The sequence below is a fragment of the Anolis carolinensis genome, unplaced genomic scaffold, assembly GCF_035594765.1.
Source record: "Anolis carolinensis isolate JA03-04 unplaced genomic scaffold, rAnoCar3.1.pri scaffold_7, whole genome shotgun sequence".
Lineage (NCBI taxonomy): Eukaryota > Metazoa > Chordata > Lepidosauria > Squamata > Dactyloidae > Anolis > Anolis carolinensis.
In genome coordinates, this window is record NW_026943818.1 from 16,814,286 (window position 1) to 16,837,485 (window position 23,200).

Below are 23,200 nucleotides of genomic sequence, written 5' to 3' on the forward strand. Positions count from 1 at the left end.
CTCTGGTGGCGCAGCAGGTTAAACCACTGAGTTGCTGAACTTGCTGACCGAAAGGTTGGCGGTTCAAATCCAGGGAGTGGGGTGAGCTCCTGCTGTTAGCGCCAGCTTCTGCCAACTTAGCAGTCCGAAAACGTGCAAAGGTGAGTAGATCAATAGGTACTGCTCCGGTGGGAAAGTAACAGTGCTCCATGCAGTCATGCCAGTGGCCACATAGCCCTTGGAGGCGTCTACAGACTATTATTATTATTATTATGTAGTTGTTGCTTGCCAACTAGCCTCACTGGGTCCATTAGCGAGCCCACAGCACTGCTTTGGATGCATGCATTATGGATGAAGGGATGGCATCAATCAATCCATCCCTTTTTACGCCCGGACAATCGCAATGATGCAGCAAGAAAATGTCGAAAAATAAGTTTGCCCTCCTTTCCGGGTGACCTAGCTTTGCGTTTCTCTCCATCCAGCGCAAAGGATGAGAAGGCTTGATCCTCCTTCCCTCCCGTCAGTGACCTAGATTCTTCCGTCTTTGTCGCTGCCTCTCATTCGGCTCATTAAAGCCCATGAGTCAACAGGAGAGACAACAAAGCCCATGAGTCCACAGTAGAGATTATAAAGCCCATGAGTCAACAGTAGAGAGACTATAAAGCCCATGAGTCCACAGGAGAGACTACAAAGCCCATGAGTCCACAGGAGAGACTACAAAGCCCATAAGTCAACAGTAGAGAGGCTATAAAGCCCATAAGTCAACAGAAGACACTATAAAGCCCATGAGTCAATAGGAGAGACTATATAGCTCATTAGTCCACCACAGAGACTGTAAAGTCCATTCGTTCTCAACTGAGAAACTGGAAAGCCTATTAGTCCAAGGTAGAGACTATAAAGCCCATCAGTCTACAATAGACTGTAAAACCCATTGATCCAAAGTAGAAACTATAAATCCCATTACCCCACATTGGAGAGAATGTAAAGCCTATTAGTCCACAGTACAGAGACTATAAGTCCCATTAGTCCTTGGTTGAGACTATAAAGCCCATTAGTCTGCAGTTCTGAGACGGCAGAACCCAAGTCGACAAAGAACGAACTGACGAGGCTTTGCAAGAAACGACAACACAAACAACTTTAATTTAACTATATACATGTCGAGAGAAATCAGTGGTTGGGTTCGAGGAGGCGGCAGGCCTGGAAAACGTCGGGAGGCGAAGCAGACAGGGCCTGGGAGGGAGGAAGGAAGGGGAGAGAGGGATCAGCCAGACACTCATCCCCCATGGCATGAGGCCGAGGATTTCCCCGACCCACTCACCGCCTTGATCTCGGCCTGGGTCTGTTCGTGCTTCCTTTGCGTTTGTTTGGCCTGGAAAAGCTGGGCTTCGAGGGTGCGCACCTGGAACAGAAGGAAAGTCGTTGCATCCTTTTTCTGACTGTAAACAGATATGGGCCAACGCCAGCCCTCCGGGTGTTTTGGACTCCAACTCCCACAATTCCTAACAGCCTACTGGCTGTTAGGAATTGTGGGAGTTGGAGTCCAAAACACCCAGAGGGCCCAAGTTTGCCCATGCCTGCTTTAGTCTCTTCTTTTTGTCATTTTTCTCTTAATAGTCCTCGCAGAGTTAAAATAAAAATAATACAGTCCCAGTTTAAGTTGTCAAATGCTTTGTCTGCATCCAAACAAAAATCAAAGCTGCTTGCCGACGTTGGCCTGGTCCAAGAGAAAAGGAGGGGAGTCCTCACCTGGCAGAGGCTTTGGGAGAGGATTTCCTTGCGCTCGTCGTCCTTGCGCAGGAGCATCTCCCGGAGTTTCTCCACCTGGAAGAGGCAAGAGTGTCACTGGGAACTCCCGTGGCCCCCATCCCCCCGAAAAGGCCCCACTCGTCCACACCTCTCCCCGCAGCCAGATCTTCTCCCGCACGGCGTCCCCATCCGAGGGCGCCTTGGTCCGGCCCAGTTCCTCCCACAGCGCCGCCGACTCCCGCTCCGCTTTCTGCAGGGCGCCTTTCAGCTGGGAGACCTCCTCACGCAAAGTCTGTGGGCAACAACCACTTCAGTGGATCCAAAGGGGACCCTCAGGGGTCATCCAGTCCAACCCACAAACCCAACTGTGGAGAAATATCATTTCTGGTTGCTTGAGAGGAGGCTCTCAGTTAACCGTAAACCCATTAGGATTGGCTGACAGCGGATAAATGTCGCTTCTGGTTGCTTGAGTAGGCTCTCAGTTAACCAGAACCCACAGGGAGTGGCTGACAGCAGATAAATGTCACTTCTGGTTGCTTAAGAGTAGGCTCTCAGTTAACCACAACCACAGGGAGTGGCTGACAGCGGATAAATGTCACTTCTGTTGCTTGAGAGTAGATTCTCAGTTAACCGGAAACCCATAGGGAGTGGCTGACAGTGGATAAATGACACTTCTGGTTGCTTGAGAGTAGGCTCTCAATTGACCAGAACCCTTGGAGATTGGCTGACAACAGATAAAGACTGTTTCCGGTTGCTTGAGAGTAGGCTCTCAGTTAACCGGAAACCCATGGGGATTGGCTGACAGTGGGTAAACATAGCTTCTGCTTGCTTGAGTAGACTCTCAGTTAACCAAAACCCTTGGGGATTGGCTGACAGCGAATAAATGTCACTTCTGGTTGCTTGAGAGTAGACTCTCTGTTAACCAGAACCCTTGGAGATTGGCTGAGAACAGATAAAGGCTGTTTCTGGTTGCTTGAGAGTAGGCTCTCAGTTAACCGTAAACCCATTAGGATTGGCTAACAGCAGATAAATGTTGCTTCTGGTTGCATGAGTTAACCAGAACCCATGGGGATTGGCTGGCAACGGATAAACTTTGTTTCTGATTGTTTTACAGTAGACTTTCGGTTAACCAGAAACCCATGGGGATGGGCAGGGTGTTTCTGGTTGCTTGAGAATAGACTCGCAGTTAACAAGAACCCATGGGGATTGGCTGACAGCAGATAAATGTCATTTCTGGTTGCTTGAGAGTAGTCTCAGTTAACCAGAAACCCATGGGGACTGTACAAAAATAGGCTTCACTGATCCTTTACCCCATGCCATGCATTCTGTACCCATATATATGTATGGATAGGGCTGGGGAAAGGGACCCCTAAAGGTCACCTAGTCCCACCCCTTTCTGCATCATAACAACAACAATAATAATCTTGTATACAAAGGATTCCGTACCGCAACTTCCCAGCTCTGGTCGTTCAGTTGCAGGAACCTCTTCTCTTGCATCCGCATCACTGCCTGCAGCTCTTTTTCATTCTTTGGGGTTGAAAAATAAGAAAGAAAGGATTTCAAGCCACTGCTTTCTGAAATAATCTGGTTCAACATTGACTTGGGTCCAACCTTGTCACCGCCATCACCTTTATGGTCATTATATTATTATTCACTTGCTTGGAGACCCAGCGGTGCCCGGGTTATTAGAAGAAGGCATGATTTGTTTTGGGATGTTAGGTCATATCACTAAAGTTTGGTCCAGATCAATCATCGGCTGGGCTAAGTGCTTTCTGGATAAGAGTGAACTACAACTCCCAGATCCAAGGTCAGTCACCCCCAAACCAGGCCTGTATGCACAGTTGGACATGTTGGGTCTGTGTTCCAAGTTTGCTCCAGATCTGACATCAACCGGGTTCAGTGCTTTCTGGATGCAGGTGAACTACAAGTCCCAAAATCAAGGCCCATTTCGCTAAACTCCTGCCGCATGTTCTGCCAAGTGTGGTCTCGGTCCATTGTAGGTGTGGGCCACGTTTCCTCTGGATGTAGGTGAACTAGAACTCCCAAAATCAAGGTCCATTCCCACTAAGCCCTGCAGTATATTCAATTGATCATAAACATGTTTATGATTATGTTTACGGTCATGATCCTGACCTGCAGGCGCAAGTGGAGCGCCTTGTTCATCTTGTCCGCATTCGCCGCCGCGGCTTCTTTTTCTTCCCGGAGGCTCTTCGCAGCATCTTCCAGGCTTTGCTTCAGCCGCAAACTTCCAAAACAAATTTCCAAAACAAAATGAAACTGTTATTGTTAGTATTATTTATCCGATTTATTACTTTACTAGCTGTGCCCGGCCACGCGTTGCTGTGGCCAAGTCTGTTGGTATGGGAAATAAAATTTTGAGAAATTGGTGGTAGTTAGCATGTTATTTCCTAAAGCTTGTGCATATACAATATTTCTGCTGGTTCCTTGTTTTTTGTCTGTTGGAACGATTAGCATATAATGGCCTTTCAGCTTCAAAGCCTGGCTGCTTCCTGCCTGGGGGAATCTTTTGTTGGGAGGTGTTAGCTGGCCCCGATTGTTTCATGTCTGGAATCCCCCTGTTTTCAAAGTGTTGTTCTTTATTTCTTGTCCTGATTTTGGAGATTATATTCTTATTATTTATTTATTTATTATTTACATCATTTCTACCCCGCCCTTCTCACCCCTCAGGGAACTCAGCGCGGCTTACAACATGAACATATATATCAAAACAATTCATATCATGTTTAAAAATCCATTTAAATTAAAAACTTACATTAAAATTGAGAGCTTACATTAAAAAACCTACATATAAATATACATTCATTCTTCTGTTTTATTGCCTGCCTTGGCATTCTGGGTTATATAGCTGTGTGGAAGGGCCTTGAATCTACACTGCCATATAATCCAGTTCAAATCAGATAATCTGTATTTTATAGGCAGTGTGGAAGAGGCATAAGTGAGCCATGCCTGTCTCCCGGGTGCCGTTGTGGCTGAGGGGGTTGCTATGACACAAAGTGGGAGGGGCCTAAAGGGGGCAAGGCCTACCCTTCTGACTGGCAGCCAAGGGGGAGAAGGGCTCTTCCTTGTCCTCTGTAATTTGGACTTTATTTTTCTAGGTTTTTTATTGAAAGATATAAATTGGATGACTATATATAAATATATAAATATACTGTATAATATATTGTATATACATATATTGATTATAATATTATGATGGAATACAATATTATACTACTAATAATACAATATAATAATATTAATTATATATTATATATAAAACGTAATATTACTAATAATATTACCATATAATGATATAGTACAGTATAGTAATGTAATGCTTATATTGTTCTATTTTAATAATATATTGTATGTTCATTTGATTTGTAAGCCGCTCAGAGTCCCCTTCGGGGTGAGAAGAGCGGGATATAAATGTAGTAAGTAAATAAATAAATCTTTTGTGGCCAAATGTGGTGTGATTTGGTTCAGTGGGTTTGTTGTTTACTCCATAGTAAAACGAACATTACATTTTTATATATATAGATATCATTGTTATGTACTACTAACCTACTTGGACGACAACACCCATCGCTCCCGCTTTCCCCATCCTACTCACATTTCCGCCTTCAGGTCCTGGATTTCCTCGTTGCGGGTGGAAATCAGCCGGCAGATCTGGGCCGCGGCTACTTGGAAGTCCCGGACGCAGCAGGAAAGGTCTTCCTGGATCTCTGTACGAGAGTAAAGGACATTGGAATCCATAGGGAAAGAGCTGGGTTCGAGGGAAGGAAGGAAAACTCAGAGGAGGTGCATTGGTTTTGGCCCGCCTCGCAAGGGCGTTGTGCAGAGAAAGGGAGAGGAAGTGGGCGGGGTCATGCAAATGGAGAGAGAAAGGAAATTAATTAATTAATTAATATTCATGCTATATTATTGCTTTTATCATTATTACCTGATGGTGTTGGTGACTGCACTGGAATAGCTTTTGCAAATGCGGTCGATTCGCTCAAAAGGCCTGGAGTCCGAGAATCTGAAAGAAAAACAAATATTCTGATAATATTCAACCTGGGAAGAGATGGATTTATATATAGCACATGAGACGAAATCCCAAATATAAAGTGCCGTTTGTCCTTGTCCTCTGGGAAATCGGGAGCTTTTCGAGCAGCGTGAGCACCACCACTAACCAACGTCAATGGATCCAAGCTCACCTTTTCCCGCCGCGGCTTGCAAGACGCTGTCGACGAAAGAGGAGCCGAGTCGGTGTGATGCCGGGACAACATTTGTGGGAGTTTCCAGGAGATCGGCCATTTCTAGAACCTGCAAATAGACGCCTTTCATCTCCGCAAGCGATTTGGAAACGGCCTCCAAGGCGGCTCCGGCACTGCAGGCCTCGGCTTTGGCGGCAACCACCTCCGCTCGGAGAGCGTCCCGTTCATCCCTATGGGATGGAATCAGAAAAAAGACTTGTAGTAATGATAAGAATATAGTAAATAATAATCTATACATCTGCAATACACATAATAAACGTGAAAATGTGTATGTGGCAGGGGCGTCCACTTACCCAGAAGCCTCCTGCCTCCACAAACAACTACAACCCGCAGTGCTGGGGAGCCACCAAAGCCTGTCTTACAATGACATTGCAGGTCACAGCGAGCCACATCCCAGTGTGGAATTTGCATGATCCCGCCCACTGCCTCTCCCTTCACCCTTTCCTACCCTTTCTTATGGCACACAGCAACTGAATATACTAGAGAAAGATTTGGGGAGAATTCACCATGATTTAGAGGCATTGTAGGGACTGGGATGTATAGTTCACCCGTATTCAGAGAACACTGAACCCATCTGATGACAGATCTGGACCTAACTTGGCACACAAATTCAACATGGCCAACTGGGAATACTGGTGGACTTTGGGTATAACTGGCCTAGGAGTTATAGTTTACCTGTATTCTGTGAGCCCTGTGAACCCTACCAATGATGGATCTGGACCAAACTTGGCACACAGACCCAACTCAACCAACCAACTACTGGTGGATTTTGGGGTGATTGGCCTTGCCATCAGAGAGTTATAGTTCACCCTTATCCAGAGAGCACTAAACCCAGCAGATGACGGATCTGGACCAAACTTGGTACACAGACCCAACACAGCTAAACGTGCCATAGCAGAATGCACTTCCCGCAAAAGCAAAGTTTGGGCAATTTAATAAACTTTCCTCTTGTTTTTTAATGATACAACCAATGAGGAAATGGCATTCATAACCCAGGAACAAAAATCGTGTTACACATAGCATTATTATTATTATTCCAACATATTATAATTCTATAACATAATACGATTATAGTATAATAATCAGATGGGCAAAGAAGAGGAGAATTGCAATGCCAGCCAATGGGCCAAGGCGGAGGAGAAAGGAAGGAGACTTACTGGAGGGTCCGGTGGGCTCCCTTGAGGTCCTCCATCTGGACCCCTTGCTCTCTCAGGATGGCCAAGGCCGATTTCAGCCCTGCCTCGGTCTCTGCCTGCTGGCGCCGCATTATCTGGTTTTCTTCCTCAATGAACTTCGGGTCGGAAAAAGACAGAGAAACAAGAGGTTAAGTGAAGCCGGGAAAAGCCCATTAAACATCAAATTATGTTATGATTTTACAAATTAAGCACCAAAACACCGTGCTTTACAACAAATGGATAGAAAAAGCAGTTCAGTACACAATAACATTATGTAATAATTACTGTATTTATAAATTTAGCACCAAAATTTTGCAATTTATTGAAAAATTGACTGCAAAAACATTGACTACTAAAAAGCAAACTGCCTTGGATAATACAGAACCTTGGATAAGCAAGACTCTACTGTATTATTATTATTATATTAGGTCATCTTAGTGCTGAGCCTAAGTCAAAGGGGAAGTTCGAGATCAGGGTGCGCATTAGATTATCTTATTATTACAATATTATATCATTATCTTATTATTATTATATTATATTATTATTATGTTATATTAGATCACCTAATTGCTGAGCCAAAGCCAAAGGGGAAGTTCAAAATCAGGGTGCGCATTAGATTATCTTATTATTACAATATTATATCATTATCTTATTATTATTATTATTATATTATAATATTATTATAATATTATATTATATTAGATCACCTTATTGCTGAGCCAAAACCAAAGGGAAAGTTCGAAATCAGGATGCACATTAGATTATCTCATTATTACAATATTATATCACTATCTTATTATTATTGTATTATAATATTATTATAATATATTATATTAGATCACCTTATTGCTGAGCCAAAGCCAAATGAGAAGCTCATAATCAGGGTGTGTATTACATTATATTATTATTATATTATGGAGCCTTCCGGTGGCACAATGGGTTAAACCCTTGCGCTGGCAGGACTGCTGACCAAAAGGTCGGCAGTTCGAATCCAGCTAGCTCCACATATGGGGACATGAGAGAAGCCTCCCATAGGATGGTAAAACATCCAATGTCCTTGCAGACGGCCAATTCTCTCACACTGGAAGCAACTTGCAGTTTTTCAAGTCACTCATGACACGGGAAAAAAAAATTATATTATGATATTATAATATTATTAATCTATTCTATTCTAGTACTGAGCCAAAGTCAAAGGGGAAACTCAAAATCAAGGTGCGTGTAATGAAGTCTGAATTTTTGGTTTACAGATGTTATGTTTAATAGTGTGTTTGTGTTTTAAAAGGGTAAGTATTATAGTTATTGCATCTCAGCACTCAGAGGCTGGTTGCCATGGAGAAGTAGGCGGAGCCAACTGCCGTTTTATGAAGAAGTACAAAGTTTTTTAAAAAAGGGATTCAGTCTGTGCTCTGATGAGGCACAGGGAAGATTGATCCTAGGTTGAGGGGATCAAAGAGACTCAATTGTTCATTTTGAGTCGGTTTAAAATAAGTTTGGTGACTTATTTAATGTAGTCTGTGTCCTGGTAAGGAAAAGAGAATCTGTGCTCGTATATCACAGGGGTGACTGCGGTTTAAAAGTAGCAGAGGAAGAAGTTCTAACTACTTTAAGTAAAAGAAGTGACACTTTAGCGAGTTTGATTCACCTCATGCTAGTATTGTAACTGTTAATAAAAGTGCCTCTAAGTGAGAAACATTGTAACCACTAAGCTCTGTGCCTGAATAAACTTGTTATTGTTCCTCCAACATCTAAGCCTCTGTCGCATATATTATAAACCAAGTTGCGTTACCATCTAAAGTGAATAAGAAGGAGGGAAAAAAAAGAGTAAAAGGTCTCCTCTCTGAGTCTTTGGTGGTTGCATCTTCACAAATTGGTGGCAGCGGTGGGATAAAGAGTCCCCCTGCCTGAAAGAACCTTAGTCGTTCATAGTTCTTTACAGTGAGCATTAGATTATTATTATTATTATATTAGCTCATCTCTAATCTAATTACATTGACTCAATGTTCTGGGAAGCTTTGAGTACCTCGCGGCATTCGGCGGCTTCGCGGGCCTCACGGTTGGCGCTCTCGCGTTCCCGTTGTGCCGCCTCCTTCTCGACGGACAGCCTGCCCAAAACAAATCAACAAACAAGCCAAGGACGACATGATGCATCATTCAATGACCTCCGACCTCCCCTCCCCAAAAAGAGACCCTGATTCGCTCACCGCTCCACGGCCTCTCGCAACGCCCGGGTTGTGTCCTGCTCTGCCACCAATGCCTCCGAAAGCCTCCGGTTCTCTTCACAGGCCTCTTCTTTCTCCCGCTCAGCCACATCCGCTCGCTGCAGGGCCAACGCCAAGTCTATGGAAAGGGAAACCGAGTCATGCAAAAAACATCCCCACCCCGTGTCCTAAGGAACTGGAACGGGAATTTGGAGGGTTTGGGGGGTCAAGATGTGGGGGGTTTTGACCTGTTTCCAGACTGGCGTTGGCCTGCGTCAATTCACTGATGCGCCCCAGTGCCTCCGCCAACTCCGCAGTCCTCTCCTCCAGCTCCCGGCAAACCTTTAGGTGGAAAAAAGATGAGAATATATATAAATTTAATGTGTGGTTTTACTATGGAGTAAACAACAAAACCACTGAACCCATTCACACCAGATTTGGCCACAAAAGACATAGTCATCCCATCTATGTCTTTCAATCAAAGCAACCTAGAAAAATAAAGTCCAAATTAGATGTGGAAAAGCCGTTTTCTCCCTGGCTGCCGGTCAGAAGGGTAGGCCTCGCCCCCTTTAGGCCCGGCCCCCTTCAACTCCTAGCAACCCACTCAGCCACAATGGCCTCACTTAAGCCATGTTGGGTCCATATGCCAAGTTTGATCCAGATCCGTTACTGACTTACCATAGTGGGAGTTGTAGTTCACCCTACAGCCAGAGAGCACACCGAACCCCACCCATGAAGCATCCAGATGGAGTTTCTCAGGGTTAATTAATTATTTATTATTATTTATTAGTGACATTTATATCCCGCCCTTCTCACCCCAAAGGGGACTCAGGGCGGTTTACAAGTATATCTATATATATAAAAGGATAATGAAATTTCGGCCTAGGACAAAACAACAAAACTACACATCCCAGAAACACTAAACTTGGCAGCACAACCCCTCATCCATGCCTCTACGTTCATACAGCAAAAAGAAAAGAAAAATAAAGTCTTAATTAGAGGGAGATGAATAATTGTTTTTTTCCAATTGCTGCCAGTTAGAAGGCTAAGCTCCGCCCACTTGGTCTCCAAGCAACCCACCCAGCCCAGGAAAAGGCAGAGTTAGGCCTCACTTAGGCCTCTTCCACACTGCCTATAAAATACAGATTATCTGATTTGAACTGGATTATATGGCAATGTAGACTCAAGGCCCTTCCACACAGCTATATAACCCATTTATAATGGACTTAATATCAGGGAAAACCTTTACCCTTTACCTTAACTACCACCAATTCCTCAATACTTTATTTCCCATACCACCAGACTTCACCACAGCAACGCGTGGCTGGGCACTGCTAGTATACATACAATATATTATATTATACAATTATATTGCAATATTATTAGTAATATTGCATGTAATATAAATATACAATTATAATAGTAAACCTGGCATGATGTGAGTTGTAGTTGAGTTGCAGTTCACCCACAACCTTATGCATTTTGTACAATTAAAAGATCGGCTTTTTGAAATAACCTGGGCAATGCAGAGTACCCAAGCTAGTGTGTGTGTGTGTGTGTGTGTGTGTGTGTGTGTGTGTATATATATAGATATAGATATAGATAGATAGATAGATATTTCCCTAATCATATCCATCAGGCTCACTTCTCGGTGCTGAGCGAGCTCTTCCCGGGCTGCGGCTACTTCGGTGGTCATCTTTTCCCGGTCCGAATGGCAGCGGGCAGCCAGGTTTGTGAGCGTCTTGTACTGCGAAGAGAAGTGAGAAAACAACTTTGGAAGCCTCCGGACGATATATTCATCCTGACTATTGGAAAGGGCCATGATAATAATAATTATTATTAATATTAATATTATTATTTATTTGGCCTTCTCTGCCTATAAGGACACTGGGCCACAGCAGTTCAAGTGGAGCAAAAAAGACATAAGGAGAGGTAGGTAATAAGTAATTATTATTATTATTATTACTATTAAATTACGTACGTCTTTCTGCATCTGTATCCAGCTCTGGCGCAGGGTTGTTGTGCGGCGGTCCATTTCTTCCGTGTTCTTTTTGCTTTCCAAGAGAAGGCCGGCCTGTAGGATTATTATTATTACTGATTATATTCGTTGTTGTTATTATTTATAGCTCCACAAAGGAGACTCAAACAAGAAATCATAACCCGGAATAATATTACTTCCAATAATAATAGAAAGAATAGCTAGTACAAGAAATTATACTCTGGAATACATACATACATATACATATATATCCTGCACAATAAATCTGTAATATTACAGTAGAGTCTCACTTCTCCAACACTCGCTTATCCAACGTTCTGGATTATCCAACGCATTTTTATAGTCAATGTTTTCAATACATCGTGATATTTTGGTGCTAAATTCGTAAATACAGTAATTACTACATAGCATTACTGTGTATTGAACTACTTTTTCTGTCAAATTTGTTGCATGACATGATGTTTTGGTGCTTAATTTGTAAAATCATAACCTAATTTAATATTTAATAGGCTTTTCCTTAATCTCTCCTTATTATCCAACATATTCGCTTATCCAACATTCTGCCGGCCCGTTTACGTTGGATAAGCGAGACTCTACTGTACTTCTTATAAGTAATTACCTGTGCCCAACCACGCGTTGTTCTGGGCTATTATAATACTTTGTTGGCCAGGTGGAATAGCAGTGAATAGCCTTGCAGCCTCAAAGCCTGGCTGTTTTCTTCTTATGGGAATCCTTGCAGGGCCTACCTTTCTGACTGGCAGCTAGGGGGAGAACGGCTCTTCCTCATCCTCTGTAATTTGGACTTTATTTTTCTAGGTTTTTTATTGAAAGACATAGATTGGATGACTGTGTCTTTTGCAGCCAAATTTGGTGTGATTGGGTTCAGCGGTTTTGTTGTTTACTCCATGGGAAAAACGCATATTATATTTTTATATATATAGATAATAATAATATTCCGCAGCCATGGAGCCCACCCATTTCTGCCCAAATCTCACCTTGCATTCATTGGCTTCTTGCAGCAACGAATGGAAACGCTTCTGCGAATCAAAACTCAGCGTCAAGCCCTCGATCCGCAATGCTGCGTGACTCCGCACTGCCTCCAGCGCCTGATCCGCCTGCAAAGAAAAAGGTCAGACTTCACATAATAATAATAATAATAATAATAATAATAATAATAATTTATTTGTATTCCGCCCTATCTCCCCGAGGGGACTCAGGGCGGATTCCAACATAAAATGGCAAACATCCAATGCCTCCATATCAAAAGGACTTGTTCTGCTTGTGGCGGGGATTTCCACAGGTTAACGGCAAATGGCAAACATTTTTTTGGGTGGTTGGCAGGGTCTGGAAATGTTTCCCCATTTCGTTTCCATCCCAGCCGGGGGAGGATTTGGGGAGTTTAAGGGAGAAGTGAGTGAGATTCCTCACCGCTTGCTTGATTTGCAGGGCTTTCTCCATTTCCGACTTCATTTCGGCTTGTTTTTGGTCACTTCTTTGAAGTTTTTCCCGGCACTTCAGGAGGAGTTCGCTGAGTTGCTTTTGCTGCAGAAAAATTTAAAAAGGCTATGTATTAATATGTATGGATCTATGTATGTATGTATACACATATGCCTATGTGCATATATACAAACATACACACACATATATATACACATCTCTATATATACCCAATTGTGTGTGCGTGTATCTATATCCATATATATATATATAGACATACATACACATCTATATGTATATCCAAATGTATATATGTGTGTGTGTATATATATATATATATGTAATACATATATATGTAATAAAATATACTAATAATAATATAATACAATAATATTAATTATATATTGTATATTAAACGTAATATTACTAATAATATTACCATATGATATAGTACAATATAGTAATTTAATGCTTATATTGTGCTATGCTAATAATATATTGTATGTACATTTGATTTGTAAGCTGCTCTGAGTCCCCTCCGGGGTGAGAAGAGCGGGATATAAATGTAGTAAATAAATAATATCTCCATGTAGATAGATAGCTAGAGAGAGATATAGACACACACACAATCTGTATGTACTGTATATTCAATTGTTTGTGTGTGTATGTGTGTGTGTGTGTGTGTATACAGTATATATATATACAGTAGAGTCTCATTTATTCAACATAAATGGGCCGACAGAACGTTGGATAAGTGAAGATGTTGGATAATAAGGAGACATTAAGGAAATGCCCATTAAACATCAAATTAGGTTACGACTTTACAAATTAAGCACCAGAACATGTTATACAGCAAATTTTACAGAAAAAGTAGTTCAGTACACAGTAATGCTATGTAGTAATGACTGTATTTACGAATTTAGCACCAAAAGATCATGATATATTGAAAACATTGACTACAAAAATGGGTTGGATAATCCAGAACGTTGGATAAGTGAGACTCTACTGTGTATATATATATATATATATATATATATATATATGCCTGCATATTTGTGTGAGTGAGTGTGTATATAGCCCCCCTTCCTGCTGCTTCGACTGTACTTTCTTTGCAAAGCAGAAGCAGGTTGGACTAGATGACCCCTATGAATATTATAATTATTACAAAGGCTGGATGCCTATCTGTTGGGGGTGCTTTGATTGTGCTTTTCCTGCATGGCAGGAGGAGTGAAAAGAGTGACAGAAGCAGGTCTAGGCCTTGTGGGTGCTCACCTGCAGCGCTAGAGACTTCCGGTCCTCCTGGACACGCAGGTAGGAGGCATCCACTGTATCCAGAAGCTGCCCCGAATACGACATCCATGCTTTCTGCAGAAGGGAGGGAGAGAAAAAGGGCCATCAATCTGTGCAGGAAAACCAAAACTCCCGGGGTTCCCTTGCTTGATCACGACAGTTAAATTGGTGTCGAAATTGCATTCATTCTACAGCACAGATGTGCCCTGCCCTGTATACGAAATTACAATCCGGAATAATAGTACTAATAATATTACTAATAATAACAATACTACTACTAATGATAATAATAATACCTGTACAAGACATTATAATCCAGAATTATATTTCTTCTGATAATAGTAATAGTAGCAGAAGTAAAAATAACCTGTACAAGAAATTATACCCTGGAAATTATATATGTGTGTATGTGTGTGTGTGTGTGTGTGTAATAATAATAACCAGCACAAGAAATTATACCCTGGAAATTATATATGTGTGTATGTGTGTGTGTGTGTGTAATAATAACCTGTACAAGAAATTATACCCTGGAAATTATATATGTGTGTATGTGTGTGTGTGTGTGTATGTAATAATAACCTGCACAAGAAATTATAATCCGGAACAATATTACTTCCCATAAGAATAAGGATAACAGTAGTAGTAGAAATTACAACCCAAAATAATAACACTAATAATGTTACTAATAATAACACTACTACTAATGATAATAATACTAATCATAATAGTACCTGTACAAGACATTATAATCCAGAATTATATTACTTCTGATAATAATAAAGTAGAAGTAAAAATAACCTATACAAGAAATTATACCCTGGCAATTATTTTTATATATATATATATATATATGTGTGTGTGTGTGTGTGTGTGTGTGTGCGCATGTGCGTGTGTGTGTAATAATAACCTACACAAGAAATTATAATCCAGAACAATATTACTTCCCATAAGAATAAGAATAATAGTAGTAGTAGAAATTACAACCCGGAATAATAACACTAATAATATTACTAATAATAACAATACTGCTACTAAGGATAATAATAATAATAATAATAGTACCTGTACAAGACATTATAATCCAGAATTATATTACTTCTGATAATAATAGTAGTAGTAGAAGTAAAAATAACCTGTACAAGAAATTATACCCTGGCAATTATATATATATATGTGTGTGCGTGTGTATGTGTAATAATAACCTGCACAAGAAATTAAAGTGGTGTCAAAATTGCATTCCTTCTACAGCATAGATGTGCCCTGTATAAGATATTGCAATCCGGAATACTACTACCACTACTATTACTACTACTAACAACAATAATTGGATTGACCAAAGATTTTTGGGAATTGTAGTTCACCTACATCCTTGTGCATTTTCTAATGGGAGCATTAAAAAAAAAAAAAGCAAAAGTAAAGACTGAGGTTTTTTTTGAAGACATAGCATAACATATGACCAAACTGATAGGACCTCACATCCAAAAACAAACATGGCCCTTTTCAAATAACCCAAGCATCACTGGGTACCCAAACTAGTATGTATGTATGTATACACACACACATACACACACGTACCCTGTACAAGAAATTATAATTCGGAATGCTATTACTTCCTATAATAATAATAATAAGTTAAAGGTTTCCCCTGATGTTAAGTCCAGTCGTGCCTGACTCTGGAGGTTGGTGCTCATCTCCATTTCTAAGCCGAAGAGCCGGCGTTGTCCGTAGACACCTCCAAGGTCATGTGGCCATTGGCATGACTGCATGGAGCGCCATTACCTTCCCACTGGAGCGGTACCTATTCATCTACTCACATTTGCAAGTTTTCGAACTGCTAGGTTGACAGAAGCTGGGGCTAACAGCGGGCACTCATTCCGCTCCCCGGATTCGAATCAGCAACCTTTTGATCCACAAGTTCAGTAGCTCAGTGCTTTAACACACTGCACCACCGGGGGCCAATAATAATAATAATAATAATAATAATAATAATAAAAAACTTTATAATTCACCCTATCTCCCCCAAGGGACTCATACTGGTAATAATAATACTAGTAATAATAATAACCTGTGCAAGAATAATAATCTCCAATTTTGGGCACCACAGTTGAAGGGAAATGTTGACAAGCTGGAAAGCGTCCAGAGGAGGGCGACTAAAATGATGAAGGGTCTGGAGAACAAGCCCTATGAGGAGCGGCTTAAAGAGCTGGGCATGTTTAGCCTGCAGAAGAGAAGGCTGAGAGGAGACATGATAGCCATGTACAAATACGTGAAGGGAAGTCATAGGGAGGAGGGAGCAAGCTTGTTTTCTGCTGCCCTGAAGACTAGGACACAATGGAACAAGGGCTTCAAACTACAGGAAAGGAGATTCCACCTGAACATCAGGAAGAACTTCCTCCCTGTGAGAAGGGCTGTTCGGCAGTGGAACTCTCTCCCCGGGGCCGTGGTGGAGGCTCCTTCCTTGGAGGCTTTTAAGCAGAGGCTGGATGGCCATCTGTCGGGGGTGCTTTGAATGCGATTTCCTGCTTCTTAGCAGGGGGTTGGACTAGATGGCCCATGTGGTCTCTTCCAACTCTACTATTCTATGACTCTATGACTCCCAGAGCCTTTGGGGTTCTTAGCCGGTCTCCCATCCGAGCGCCAACCAGGGCTGGCCCTGCTGGGCTGTCAAAACCAGACACTTATCTGTATATGTCATACGTTACAGGCAGTCCTCGAGCGACAAACGAGGTTGGCTCTGTAGGTTTGTTCTGAAGTGGAAAGTGTGTTACGTACCATTTGGCCGACGGCGCCAGCCATGCGCTGGGACAGCTCCCGTTCGCTCTCCCGGTTGCGCCGAAGGGCCTTGTTCCGCCGCAGGAGCGCCTGGTGCATCTCGTGACAGGCCCGCTCTTCCTGGGGGGAGAAGAGGCCACGCATTGAGGACAACAAAGCCCAGCTTCCTGCGGAAGGACTTGAGGGAAGGCAAGGGTTTCGCCCGGCGGTCACTCACCTCCGTGGGGTCAGAGAAGGGCGTCTGGCTGCCGGTGTCCCTCTGTTCGGAGGGTGCTGTGCCCCATGCCCGGCGGTCCTGGAAGGCCCCCACCTGGTGTGAAAGAGCCTCCAGGATGATGAGGGTGCTCTCCAGGCGGACCTCCAGCTCCGACCTCGAAAGGGACCCCCACTGGTCCCGGGGGCAGCTGGGCGGACAGAGGGAGACCGGGGGGAGGGGGGGGTTTAGATATAAGGACATAGGGACTCGACATACTTAGATATATGTAGAGTCAGGTAGAAGAGACCAAGATAGATAGATAGATGGATAGACGGACAGGAAGGTAGTCAGGTAGGTAGGTAGATAGATAGGAAGATGGATGGATAGATAAGATAGATGGATGATGGATGGATGGATGGATAAGATAGACAGACAGGAAGGTAGTCAGGTAGGTAGACAGATAGATAGGAAGACGGATGGATGGCTAGATAAGATAGATGGATAGACGGACAGGAAGGTAGTCAGGTAGGTAGGTAGATAGATAGGAAGACAGATGGATGGATGGATGGCTAGATAAGATAGATGGATGGATGGATAGATAAAGATAGACAGACAGGAAGGTAATCAGGTAGGTAGACAGATAGGAAGACAGATGGATGGATGGATGGATGGCTAGATAAGATAGATGGATGGATGGATAGATAAAGATAGACAGACAGGAAGGTAATCAGGTAGGTAGACAGATAGGAAGACAGATGGATGGATGATTGATAGATAAAATAAATGGTTGGATGGATGGATAGCTAAATGGATGGATGGACAGGAAGGTAGTCAGGTAGGTAGGTAGGTAGACAGATAGATAGGAAGACAGATGTATGGATGGATGATGGCTAGATAAGATAGATAGATGGATAGACGGACAGGTAGTCAGGTAGGTAGACAGATAGATAGAAAGACAGATGGATGGATGGATAGGAAGATAAGAAAGATGGATGGATAGATAAGATAGATGGATAGACAGACAGGAAGGTAGTCAGATAGGTAGGTAGGTAGGTAGACAGATAGATAGGAAGAAAGATGAATGGATGGATGATGGATAGATAAATGGATGGATGGATGGACAGGAAGGTAGTCAGGTAGATAGATAGATAGGAAGATGGATGGATGGATGATGGATAGATAAGATGGATGGATGGATAGATAAGATAGATGGATGGATAGAGGGACAGGAAGGTAGTCAGGTAGGTAGACAGATAGATAGGAAGATGGATGGATGGATGGATAGATAAGATTGATGGATGGATGGATGGATAGATAGATGATATAGATAGGTAAGATAGATGGTAGATGGGTGGATAGATGGATGGATGGATAGCCAGACAGACAGGAAGAGAGATAGGATAGACAGACAGGTAGGTAGATATAGACAAAAAGATAGGAAGACAGGGATAGACTAACAGATGACAGGAAGATAGATAGATCGGAAGGTAGGCAAGATGAAGATATGGATACACAGTCACACAGATATGTGCATATATATGAAGACAAAAGGGACTGTCTCAAAGATAGGGAGAGAGAGAGAGATGGAATAGATAGAACGATAGATAGGTATGTAGATTAGATAGATACATGCAGATATACTGAGGAAGATAGATAGATAGATAGATAGATAGATGAAGAGATAGAAAGACAGATTGGGATACACACATTCACACAGGTGTGTGTGTATACATACATACAAATGGGACGGTCAGATAGACAGACAGACAGCTAGACGGATAGAAAGAAAGATATGGGATAGATAGGAATGTAGATAGATAGGCAAGATAGAAAGCTAGAAAGACAGGAAGATAGAAAAATAATGGATAAATAGGAAGAGAGACAGACAGGAAAATAGGTAGAAAGATAGACAGGCAAACAGATTGGAAGATAGATATAGATAATCTTTGGAACGTGGTTTTCTGAGAAACATGGGATATTTCATATCAATAGCTAAATTGACCCAGGAAACCCCCGGAGGCCCACTCACCGCCACAGAAGAGAGTCAGTTTCGGCCACGTTGTCTTTGGTGGCGGCCTTCTCGGCAGGGGAGGTGTTGACCGCAACCCCAACGAGGGCGGGAGGGGAGGTCCAGGTGGTTGCCGAGGCCACGCACACCGGCGTGATGGTGGTCCCCACCGTCATGTTCTGCCTGGCGGAGGGAAGGTTCGGAGGTGTCGTCCAAACCTTGGGGTTCGCGGTCGCATTCCTGCACGTTGCCGGTCGAAAGTCGAGAGCGAACCCTTCCGGGGAGCCGTCCAACAAACTCAAGGGGGACGTCCATGCGCCGTGACATTCGCAACCGAGAGAGGCCACAATGGGGTCTTCGCGGGGACAGCAAGTACGAGTGCTGACACCGGTATCTGAAATGGTCGGGGTTGACACCCAAGCCAATGCGGACGTGGTGGCGCCGGAACGCTCTCCTCGTGTCAGCAAAACAGAAGTGCTCGCACCTCCCTCCGTACTATTCGGTCCTCCGTCGGAAGAAAGAATGGCACCGGGATCCTCATCCTTTGCCAAGAAAGAGGCCACTCCCTCCTTTTTGGGGGTTTCACCAACCTCGGTAGTGACAGCAAGCATGTCGGAAGTATTATCCTCCTTGGAGGTGCTGATCCTGACGGTGCCAGACTCGTCCGGATTATTTTCCACAGAGAAACTGTTCGTCCCGGCAGCAGAGGTAGCAACCGCCCTTGCCGTGAATGTATCGAGAGTATTTTCACCTGCGGAAGTGCCGATCCCAACAGTGGTTGACTCGTCAGGATCACTTCCCTTAATGAAACTATCAATCCCAACAGCGGGCAACTCGTTGGGATTATTTTTTTCGGTGAAGCTGCTGATCCCAATAGCGGTCGACTCGTTGGGATTATTTCTCTCGATGAAATTACCGATCCTAGCAGCAGTTAACTCATCGAGATTATTTATCTCGGTGAAATTGCCGATCCCAACAGTGGTCGACTCGTCAGGATTATTTCCTTCGATAAAGCTGCCAATCCCAATAGCGGTCGACTCATAGGGATTATTTCGCTCAGTGAAGCTGCCAATCCCAACAGCGGTCAACTTGTCAGGATTATTTCTCTCAATGAAACTGATCCCAGCAGCAGTTAACTCATCAAGATTATTTATCTCGGTGAAACTGCCGATCCCAACAGCGGTCGACTCATTGGGATTATTTCTCTTGGTGAAGCTGCCGATCCCAATGGCAGTCGACTCATCAGGATTATTTGTTTCTGTGAAGCTGCCGATCTCAATAGCGGTCGACTTGTCGGGATTATTTCTCTCGATGAAACTACCGATCCCAACAGCGGTCGACTCGTCGGGATCATTTCTCTCGGTGAAACTGCCGATCTCAATAGCGGTCAACTCATCAGGATTATTTCTCTTGGTGGAACTACCAATCCCGACAGTGGTTAACTGATCAGGATTATTTCCTTCAGTGAAGATGCCAATCCCAACAGTGGTTGACTCATCAGGATTATTTCTCTCGGTGAAACTACCGATCCCAACAGTGATCGACTCGTCAGGATTATTTCTCTTGGTGAAACTGCCAATCCCAACAGCGGTCGACTCGTCAGGATTATTTGTTTCAGTGAAGCTGCCGATCTCAATAGCAGTCGACTTGTCGGGATTATTTCTCTCGGTGAAACTACTGATCCCAGCAGCAGTTAACTGATCGGGGTTCTTTCCTTCAGTCAAGCTGCCAATCCTGACAGCAGTAGACTCGTTGAGAATATTTCCTTTGGTGAAGCTGCCGATTCCAACAGCGGTTGACTCGTTGAGATTATTTCCTTCGGTGAAACTGCCGATCCCAACAGTGGTTGATTCATCGGGATTATTTCCTTCAGTGAAGATGCCGATCTCAACGGGAGTCGACCCATTGGGATTTCCGTCCTCCACAGAAGCGCTGATCTCAGTCGTGGCAAACTTGGAGACATTCGAGGACTCAGTTAGGACAACGGCGGTAAATGGATTGGGGTTCTGCTCCTCTGCAGAAGTGCCGGACCCAAACCCTAAAGTGTTTGGAGTGGAGAGAGGAGTGCTGGTACACCGTTCTTGTCGGAAACCAGAAACGTTTGCTTCCACGGAGGAGTTTGCACCAAATTCCGAGACGTATGGGGAGGGCGCTGCGGACGATGCCCAAGGAGGACTGGAAACCGCCTCCAAGGTGGAAGACTGGGTTTCGGAAACAGGGTTCTTGATGCAGGATTCATCGCGCCGCCATTCAGGTTCGCCTTCTGTGCAAGCCGACATCCGGATGTCTCCCGGGGTCAACACAAGAGGGGTCCGAGTATTCGCAGGACGGAACAGACTTCGGCGGAGATTAGCTATGATTGGCGAACCCGGAAGGATCTCCTCCAGCCAATCCAATGGCTCCGTCCATAGAATGAGATCTGGATGACCTCCGGCTGCGGAAGGGTCAGCATCCTGCAGTCAGATATTTGGGAGGTTATATATCAAAAGAACTAGCTTTTAGGACACCCTGTATTATACTAATAATAAGTATATGCACCTATATATCTATATATGCACCTATATATATATATACATACACACACATACACATAAATGCATAAATATTTAAAGCATGTTAGTTTTAATTCAAAGCAGCTTTTAAGACACCCTGTATAATAATAAGAATAATAAGAATAATAAGTATATGCATCAATCTATATATATATATTATCTATCTATCTATCTATCTATCTATCTATATACTGTTTTAATTGTTTTTAATTTGCCTTTTGTTTTGTATTGTTGTATTGTGTGTTGAGGCCTTGGCCTTTGTAAGCCGCATCGAGTCCTTCGGGAGATGCTAGCGGGGTACAAATAAAGTTTAATAATAATAATAACACACACACACACACACACAAATGCATAAATATTTAAAGCATGTTAGTTTTAATTCAAAGCAGCTTTTAGGACACCCTGTATAATAATAATAATAATAAGTATATGCATCTATCAATATATCTATATATACACATACACATTTATGCGTAAATATTTAAAGCATGTTAGTTTTAATTCAAAGCAGCTTTTGGGACACCCTGTATTATACTAATACTACTACTAATAATAAGTATATGCATCTATCTATCTATATATATACACACATACACATAAATGCATAAATATTTAAAGCATGTTAGTTTTAATTCAAAGCAGCTTTTAGGACACCCTGTATAATAATAATAAGTATAAGTATAAGTATATGCATCTATCAATATATCTATATATACACATACATATAAATGCGTAAATATTTAAAGCATGTTAGTTTTATTTCAAAGCAGCTTTTAGGACACCCTGTATAATAATAATAAGTATAAGTATAAGTATATGCATCTATCAATATATCTATATATACACATACATATAAATGCGTAAATATTTAAAGCATGTTAGTTTTATTTCAAAGCAGCTTTTAGGACACCCTGTATAATAATAATAAGTATAAGTATAAGTATATGCATCTATCAATATATCTATATATACACATACATATAAATGCGTAAATATTTAAAGCATGTTAGTTTTATTTCAAAGCAGCTTTTAGGACACCCTGTATAATAATAATAAGTATAAGTATAAGTATATGCATCTATCAATATATCTATATATACACATACATATAAATGCGTAAATATTTAAAGCATGTTAGTTTTAATTCAAAGCAGCTTTTAGGACACCCTGTATTATACTAATAATAATAAGTATATGTATCTATACATCTATATATATACACATCCATATAATTTCCACTGCAAGCAGCATAAGCCGGAGTCTGCTAGCACCCGTGCTTTCCAACTTTCTTGGAATATTATTGTTGTTGTTTATATTCGAAGGGGTAGACTACATCTCCCAGCATTTGAAGAATATACCGAAAATAATACTTTTAATGCAACTTTTCTAGGAAAAGAAGAGACGTTACCTGCTGCTCTTGGGAAAAATCCGCCATGACTGAGAAAGGAAGAAGGCGGGAAAAAGAAACGTTTGAATGAAAACGTCGCGTGACGTCACGGACGCGGGGGCGTGGCTTGGGAGGGCTTTGGACTACAACTCCCACAATTCCGAGCAGCCGGTTTCCGAAGTCCAAACCACCGGAAAGGTCG

At 42.5% G+C, this 23,200-nt stretch overlaps 1 protein-coding gene across 1 annotated transcript; it reads right to left on the bottom strand.

Annotated features, from left to right (window-relative positions):
• Positions 1-1,088: 1,088 nt before the first annotated feature.
• Positions 1,089-23,116, bottom strand: spag5 (sperm associated antigen 5). Its single transcript, XM_062959290.1, has 22 exons — positions 23,020-23,116; positions 19,081-21,512; positions 17,073-17,259; positions 16,856-16,975; positions 14,066-14,158; positions 12,785-12,898; positions 12,352-12,471; positions 11,339-11,431; positions 11,003-11,104; positions 9,606-9,699; positions 9,361-9,496; positions 9,180-9,261; positions 7,142-7,275; positions 5,925-6,154; positions 5,669-5,746; positions 5,339-5,450; positions 3,859-3,970; positions 3,172-3,252; positions 1,874-2,017; positions 1,726-1,800; positions 1,298-1,378; positions 1,089-1,209 (listed from the first exon to the last, which is right to left on the bottom strand). Exons 1-22 carry the CDS (start codon positions 23,044-23,046, stop codon positions 1,147-1,149), a joined length of 4,710 nt encoding a protein of 1,569 aa, XP_062815360.1. The 5' UTR covers positions 23,047-23,116; the 3' UTR covers positions 1,089-1,146.
• Between the last annotated feature and the right edge of the window lie 84 nt (positions 23,117-23,200).